This window comes from Gadus morhua, chromosome 22, assembly GCF_902167405.1.
Source record: "Gadus morhua chromosome 22, gadMor3.0, whole genome shotgun sequence".
Taxonomy (NCBI): Eukaryota; Metazoa; Chordata; class Actinopteri; order Gadiformes; family Gadidae; genus Gadus; species Gadus morhua.
Genome location: NC_044069.1, coordinates 3,771,358 through 3,779,923, shown reverse-complemented (window position 1 = coordinate 3,779,923; position 8,566 = coordinate 3,771,358). Strand labels below are relative to the sequence as shown.

The following is an 8,566-nucleotide window of genomic DNA, read 5'->3' as shown; positions in this document are numbered from 1 at the left end:
GACGTCCACGACGACCAGGTGAGACCATCGCCACGACGAGCAGGTGCGACCATCACCACAACAGGCAGGTGAGACCATCGCCAGGCCGGTGAGACCATCGCCATGACGACCAGGTGCGACCATCACCAAGACAAGCAGGTGAGACAATCGCCACGACGACCAGGTGAGACCATCGCCAGGCCGACCAGGTGAGACCATCACCACGAAAAGCAGGTGAGACAATCGCCACGACGACCAGGTGAGACCATCGCCAGGCCGACCAGGTGAGACCATCGCCACGACGACCACGTGAGACAATCGCCACGACGACAAGGTGAGACCATCAGTGCAGTCACCTGGTGCGCGGCCACAAGGTGAGGGCGGGCCCAGGTGCTCAGACAGAAGGACAGAAGAACGGAAATTCTTCGAACCAGGGACATTTGGGTGTTGGGCCCCTGGCTCTGGAGGAGCCTTTAGGCCAGGACAAGGATATCGGGGATCGAACCCAGAACCTCTAAGCTGGGATTCAAACACCTTGACCACAGGACATTCCGGTCCTTAATTGCCCCCTGGGGATAAATAAAGTTTTCTTGAATCTTGTCCCCATATACTCAAAGGAGAAGAAATTAATCCGCCATTTTAAGTTCATTATTGTTTTTGAGTTGTGTTTGTTTTAAAAAAGTGGATTATCTCCTTGCTGCTGATGTTGCTAATGATTCGTAGCTCTGAGCCTGTTAGATGGAAGGTTCTGGAGACCTAGCATGCTAACTAGCTCCTTGCTGCTGCTGTAGCTAGAGATTGGAATCTGGAACCCTAGCATGCTAACTAGCTCCTTGCTGCTGATGTTGCTAATGATTCGTAGGTCTGGGCCTGTTAGATGGAAGGTTCTGGAGACCTAGCATGCTAACTAGCTCCCTGCTGCTGCTGTAGCTAGAGATTGGAATCTGGAACCCTAGCATGCTAACTAGCTCCTTGCTGCTGATGTTGCTAATGATTCGTAGCTCTGGGCCTGTTAGATGGAAGGTTCTGGAGACCTAGCATGCTAACTAGCTCCTTGCTGCTGCTGTAGCTAGAGATTGGAATCTGGAACCCTAGCATGCTAACTAGCTCCTTGCTGCTGATGTTGCTAATGATTCGTAGGTCTGGGCCTGTTAGATGGAAGGTTCTGGAGACCTAGCATGCTAACTAGCTCCCTGCTGCTGCTGTAGCTAGAGATTGGAATCTGGAACCCTAGCATGCTAACTAGCTCCTTGCTGCTGATGTTGCTAATGATTCGTAGCTCTGGGCCTGTTAGATGGAAGGTTCTGGAGACCTAGCATGCTAACTAGCTCCTTGCTGCTGCTGTAGCTAGAGATTGGAATCTGGAACCTTAGCATGCTAACTAGCTCCTTGCTGCTGATGTTGCTCATGATTCGTAGCTCTGGGCCTGTCTGGTGGAAGGTTCTGGAGACCTAGCATGCTAACTAGCTCCTTGCTGCTGATGTTGCTAATGATTCGTAGCTCTGGGCCTGTTAAGTGGAAGGTTCTGGAGACCTAGCATGCTAACTAGCTCCTTGCTGCTGATGTTGCTAATGATTCGTAGCTCTGGGCCTGTTAGGTGGAAGGTTCTGGAGACCTGCTAAGTAGCTCCTTGCGGCCGGGGCCGCCGGTTGGGTTCTGGGGGCCTAACGGTCCCTCCTCCCCCCCCCAGGACTACCTCCACTCCCTGGGGAAGGCCCGCACCGCGCAGGTCCAGAAGGACGCCCGCATCGGGGAGGCGCTCAACAAGAGGGACGCCGTGATCAGGGTGAGCCCCCCCGGAGACCCCCCCACCAGGGACCAGTGTCCCCATACCACCCTTCTCTGTCCCGCCACGGCCCCTGCTTTGATTCCCCCCCAACAGGCTGACAACCAGACCACTCTACTAATCCACTTTCGTCACTCTCATCTCTACCACCACTCTCGCTCTCTCTCTCTCCCCCGTCTCTCTCCCCCTGTCTCTCTCTCTCCCTCTCTTTCCCTCCCCCCTCCCCCCTCCCCCCTCCCCCCTCCCTTCTCTCTCCCCCTCCCTCCCCCCTCTCTCTCTCCGTCCCTCTCCCTCCCCTCTCTTTCTCCCCCTCCCTCTCCCCCTCCCCCACCCACCCCTCTCTCTCTTCCCCTCCCCCTCCCTCCCCCCTCTCCCCCCTCTCTCTCTCTCTCTCCAGGAGGCCCATGCGATGCAGGAGAAGATCTCTGCTCAGTTTAAGAACGAGATCGAGATGGCCAAGGCCCAGCGGGACTACGAGCTGAAGAAGGCCAGCTACGACATCGAGGTCTTCACCAAGAAGGCCGAGTCAGAGATGGCCTATCAGCTGCAGGTTCGACGCCCCCCCCCCCTCCACACCCTTATAACCACCCCCCCCTCCCCCACCCCCGTTTCCTTAGCAACCAAGAGCTCAATTCAGTTCAAACCTAGTCTCGCAAAGCCAGACCAAACTACAGCAAGTAGAATGGTCTGGAGCCACGCTACCTCGAGCCGTCTATCCGTGGGGAAACTGGGCGGGCCTGTTTTTATTTCTTTAAAACCAATCACAATCGTCTAGGGGCGGGGCTAAGCCCGGGAAGCAGCAGCGGTGTCCATGCAAAATAGTGCCGGGGGGAAATTATTTTGAACCGGAAGGGCAACCGGAAGGGGAGGAGTAGCGGTGAAATCCGACGCTAGGCAACAGACGCTGTCCACTACCGTTCAGCCAGACTAGTTCTAACCTAACATTTGACTTTCAAACTTTCAAAAGTTACTTTACTTTAGGTATTTAAATTGAATTAGCATATTATTATTATTATTATTATTAGAAGTAGTAGTAGTGGTAGTAGTAGTAGTAGTAGTAGTAGTAGTATATTGTTGTTGTTTGTATGCCTGAATGTATTTTTTTAAATAATAATATCCATTGTAATATCGTCCCCCAAAGCTCAGTGAGATAGAAGACGCACCATGTTGTTGTTGTTGTTGTTGTTGTGGTTTTATTTGTTCCGGTCGTCCTTGCTGTAACGCGGCCCTCCCACCACCAGGTGGCGAAGACGAAGCAGTGCATCGAGGAGGAGAAGATGCAGGTGCAGGTGGTGGAGCGGGCGCAGCAGATCCTGCTGCAGGAGCAGGAGATCACGCGGCGCGAGATGGAGCTGGAGGCCCGGGTGAAGAGGCCCGCCGAGGCTGAGCGATACCGCACCGAGAGGCTGGCCGAGGCCCAGCGGTGAGGCCGCCGCCCTCCCGGGCTCTCACCGGCGCCCGGCGGTTGTAGCGCTGGGCGATTGATCGAATATCGGTCGCGGTTTCGAGTTTAGCGTCTAACAATCAGAAAACTAAAAGTTTTCGATTTTTTATTTTTTATTAACTGTTTTATAGAAAGTGCAGAACAGCTGGAAACATATCGGTACATTATTTTTGATTTGAACATTTTGTGTATTTTTAAGCCGAAATTTCAAAGACGTTCTTTCAAATATTTTCATGTTTTCAATCTAAAGAAATAATCGTTTGGATAATCGTGATTTCAACATTGACCAAAATAATCGTGATTATGATTCTTTCCATAATCGAGCAGCCCTAGGCGGTTGTACACTTTACTATGAGAGAAAATTTGACCTTGATACTTGATTTTGTGTTGATACGGTGGTTGTCTCTCTATCGGTCCCCCCTCCCTTCTCTCTCCCCATCATTCAATTCAAATCAATTCAATTAAATTCAATTTTTCAATGATATTTTATTTGTATAGCACTTAATCAACATTACAATCTCAAGTCTGTCAATTTACTGTTCCTGTCTTTTTGTCTGCCTGTCTGTCTGTGCTACCCGTCCTTCTAATCTATCTCTAACTACTTAACTTTTGTACATCATGTGTTTGTTTGTACTTCCTGTCATTTTGTTTGTACCTTACCGTTTTTGTCGTTCTGACTGTACTTCCCGTCCATCTAACTGTACTTCCTGTCTTTCTAACTGTACTTCCTATCTTTCTAACTGTACTTCATGTCTTTCTAACTACTTCCTGCCTTTCTAAGTCTACTTTCTGTCTTTCTAACTGTACTTCCTGTCCATGTAACTGTACATCCTGTCTTTCTAACTGTACTTCATGTGTTTGTTAATGTACTTCCTGTCTTTCAAACGGTTCTTCCCGTCTTTCCAACTATGCTTTCTGTCTGTCCCTACAGTCTCCAAATGATCATGGCAGCAGAGGCTGAGGCAGAGTCCATCAGGGTGAGTCCCACATCTGTAACACATCTGGTACCTAACCTCTGTGTCATATCCGTAGCACATCTGGTACCTAACCTCTGTATCACATCTGTATCACATCTGTACCTTACTTCTATTTCACATCTGTATCACATCTGTACCTTCCCTCGGTATCACATCTGTACCTAACCTCAGATGTGATGTCCTCTGCAGATGAAGGGCGAGGCGGAGGCCTTTGCGGTGGAGGCCAAAGGCCGTGCGGAGGCAGAGCAGATGGCCAAGAAGGCCGAAGCCTTCCAGCAGTACAAAGAGGGAGCCATGGTGGACATGCTGCTGGAGAAACTGCCTCTGGTCAGACACTTACAAACCACCTATAAACCATCTCTATAGATCAGAACACACTGTCCTTCTAAACCAACTCTCTGTGGGTCAGAACACACTGTCCTTCTAAACCACCGCTATAGATCAGAGCACACACTGTCCCTCTAAACCACCTCTATAGATCAGAACACACTGTCCCTCTAAACCACCTCTCTGTGGGTCAGAACAAACACTTTCCCTCTAAACCAATTCTATAGATCAGAACACACACTGTCCCTCTAAACCACTTCTATAGATCAGAGCACACACTGTCCCTCTAAACCACATCTATAGATCAGAACACACTGTCCCTCTAAACCTCCTCTCTGTGGGTCAGAACAAACACTTTCCCTCTAAACCACTTCTATAGATCAGAACACACACTGTCCCTCTAAACCACCTCTATAGATCAGAACACACTGTCCCTCTAAACCACCTCTCTATAGATCAGAACACACTGTCCCTCTACACACCTCTCTAGATCAGAACCAACACTGTCCTTCTAAACCACCTCTCTGTGGGTCAGAACACACTGTCCCTCTAAACCACCTCTCTATAGATCAGAACCCACACTGTCCCTCTAAACCACCTCTCTAGATCAGAACCCACACTGTCCCTCTAATCCACCTCTCTAGATCAGAACCCACACTGTCCCTCTAAACCACCTCTCTAGATCAGAATCCACACGCTCCCTCTAAACCACCTCTATAGATCAGAACCCACACTGTCCCTCTAAACCACCTCTATAGATCAAAACACACACTAACCCTCTCAACCACCTCTCTAGATCAGAACCCACACATTCCCTAAACCATCCAAAATCCAAAAATTATTTTTAGACTAATTAAAAAATGTTAACAGAGTGTTGGGAAATTGAAACGTGCAAGGATTTACTGGATCAGCGCTGACCTCCCCCTGTCGTCCACCAGATGGCGGAAGAGATTGCCAGGCCCCTCGCCTCCGCCCACAAGGTGACGATGATTTCCAGCGGGGGCGGAGAAGTGGGCGCGTCCAAGCTGACGGGGGAGGTGCTAGACATCATGACACGCCTCCCGGAGACGGTGGAGAAACTGACTGGTGTCCGCATTTCCCAGGTAAAACCCCCCCACACACACACACACACACACACACACACACACACACACACACACACACACACACACACACACACACACACACACACACACACACACACACACACACACACACACACACACACAGATAAACAAATGCATATGCATCTATCAACACACACATGAAAAATGCACACAAACCCGCTGTGTAAGTAGTATTCCCTTACACCCACTATTAATAACATCTCTGTCTCTCTCTCTCTCCCCCCCCCCCCCCCCCCCCCCCCTCCCTCCCCCCACGCCACCAGGTGACCTGTTCTGGCTGAAGGGGGTCTTCTGGACCCTGTGGCCGGCCAGTCAATACCCCGTCTGGGTCTGCTGCATGTCTCTACTGCCTTACTAACCCCGCCCCTCCCAACCGCCCCCTGTGTACCCTTCAGACCCCCCCCCCCCCCCCCCCCCCCTCCCATTGTGTTAAGGCTTCACCACACCCCTACCCTGCATCTGTCTTGTCCCCCATTGGCCAGGGCTCACGTACTCTCGCTACTGTGTGTAACCGTGGGCTACTGTGTGTAACCGTGGGCTACTTTGGGAAACCTTGGGCTACTTTGGGTAGTGCCTTGGTTTGCGATGTCACTGCCCTGTGATGTGACGTCACTGCCCTGTGTTGCGACGTCACTGCCCTACGTCTCCGTCCTGGGTTGTGATGTCACTCTCTCGGGTTGTGACGTCACTTTCCATGTCGGTCACTCCCACGTCTTTCCGTTCATGTGCCATATCATTAGAAATATTGGATAAAAAACGTCATGCTGGTTACAGTACGATTTAAATCTTTAAAGATTTTGTCTTAAACCCCCGAAACTCTACATTTTCCCTGATCAATTATTTTAATCAATATGTATGGGTCACATGCTGCATAACTTTGTTGCGTAATGAAACTTGTTGTAGTGGCATCTTCGACAGACTTTGACATTACCAACATGTCCCCCAAAAGCGACCATGTATCCCTCCCTCCCCGGTGGTTTTTCTCCATGTTGTGTGTTTGACTCTCCTCCATTACTGCCGTAACTGCCAACCTGCTGCCAAACCGCAAGTGCATCTTAGCTCTAGCCTATCTCGTACAACTTAACCTCATCCAAGCGCTTATTTAACTAAAACTTAACTCGATCTTGGCTCTAGCGCAGCTTTAGTTTTAACTATTTCTTAACTAATTTTTACCTCAACCTTAGCTCTGGAGTAATGTTAACAGATAGTCCACCTTCGGTAGGTTATATTGGACGTTCTACGCCCTCTGTCTCTCGCCTGTGTTTGTTGGATCATGTGCAAGGAACCAGCGGGCTGAAGCCACGCGATGCAGTATTCTGTTGTTTCTACAATCATGTGCTTGTGTGTTTACATTATTTTACTCATTGTGATTGATTCCTCGAGCAGTAATCGGTCCGTTAATATCATGCTATCTTCGCTGCCATAGATTCGGTTTTATGCAGTTTTTTGTAAAGATTCTCATTTTTTAACTTATGACCTGGTTGTGTTTGTATGATGGGGATGTGACTTCGCAGTATACAACAATTCTAAAGTCGTTGTTTTAGACGTGAAATTGTGTTACCTTCAAATGTTAGAAGTAGGCCTACTCAAATATCCCTTCATATTTACATCTGAATATCTTTTGCCTCCACTCATTAATGATATCTGTGACGGTACAACTGTCAGCGAACATTGAAGTTGTTACATTTGCGTCAGTGAGAATGGTGAAACTGATTATTTATTTATTGCTATTGTTATTATTTATGAAAGTGTATTTCGTCATAACGTACCTGTGTTCCTCGACTTGATGATCAGTCGACCTCCACTCTCTGGATCGCCATGGGTCATGTGTCCCTGTTCAGGTGGTGCTGCTGGGTTAGGGTTAGGGTTAGCCCCTGTATGGGTCTGTGATACATGCTCTCGAATGTTCACTTCCCTCCCATGGGTCCAGAGGGGATCAACGCTGAGATTGAATGAGGGTCGATCCTTCACAGAAACCTATTTATTGAGCCCACATGTGTGTTATTCTGTTGTTTGCCAAAATTCTGTTCACTGCCGTGTAGTGAGACGCTAGGCTGTGTCCAAATAATAAGCCTTGATCTATTTATTCAAGCATGTGATGAAAAATAGAGTAATATATTATAAGTGTAGCAGAACTGAATATCAAAATACCCCACCGTTGGAAATCAATCCTAACCTTATTACTTTTAGTTAATATTTTGTAATTAATATGTATTTGCCTGTCCTAAACCAAATGCCATATGTTGGGTATTACACCAAAAAGTTAACAATATACTCACAATGTGTAGCTATTGTAGATCAGTCACATGACCCTCTTAAACAACACTGTTTGTTTGGTTTGAATTTACGAGGAATGACCAATCGAGGGCGACCTCTGTGTTCCTCACATGCTGCTGTGTGCACCAAGAAATGTGTTCATATATAAAGTACTATTAATAAATGAAGAGGAGTGTCAAGTGTAGCTGCATTTAAACTGAATAAACTGCTTTGTCAACATATTAACAACGTGTGTGTGTGTGTGTGTGTGTGTGTGTGTGTTGATTGGTGAGATGGAAACAATAATGGATGGTTGTAAACTACTTATAACAATTATACTTATTAAACTTGATTCGCTCTGTGTCCTTTACCCTAGCTATAACACACATTCATTTTTATGTATGCGTGCTATTTATTCAAATCAACAACTTAACGTAGGCTAACAAATCAAACAAAAACTTAAATTAAAATATTAAGAAGAAAGGAGCCGCCTAAAGGAAAATATGGTATTAATTTCAGCTTTGATACGGGTTCACCATAGCCTAGTTGTAAGGGCTTTGACACCCAGTCAATAAGGTATTATAGGATTTCACCGAGGATGCTGGTTCAATCCCAAATATCGGCATATAGGCATCCTTCAGGAAGATACCCTAACTCTAACCTGTGCCCC

The 8,566-nt window shown here is 47.7% G+C and overlaps 1 protein-coding gene across 2 annotated transcripts in view; it reads left to right on the top strand.

The window, feature by feature from the left end:
• Window positions 1-6,045, top strand: part of flot1a (flotillin 1a) — a 16,168-nt gene extending 10,123 nt beyond the window's left edge. For both annotated transcript variants that reach the window (XM_030346633.1, XM_030346632.1), the window contains exons 6-13: window positions 1-18; window positions 1,670-1,765; window positions 2,163-2,315; window positions 3,007-3,188; window positions 4,141-4,186; window positions 4,376-4,513; window positions 5,452-5,616; window positions 5,904-6,045. The exon at window positions 1-18 is cut by the window's left edge and continues 102 nt beyond it. In XM_030346633.1, the coding sequence (XP_030202493.1) occupies window positions 1-18; window positions 1,670-1,765; window positions 2,163-2,315; window positions 3,007-3,188; window positions 4,141-4,186; window positions 4,376-4,513; window positions 5,452-5,616; window positions 5,904-5,921 (816 nt within the window). In that variant the 3' untranslated portion in view covers window positions 5,922-6,045. The remainder of the gene's footprint in view (window positions 19-1,669; window positions 1,766-2,162; window positions 2,316-3,006; window positions 3,189-4,140; window positions 4,187-4,375; window positions 4,514-5,451; window positions 5,617-5,903) is intronic.
• The last annotated feature ends 2,521 nt before the right edge of the window (window positions 6,046-8,566 follow it).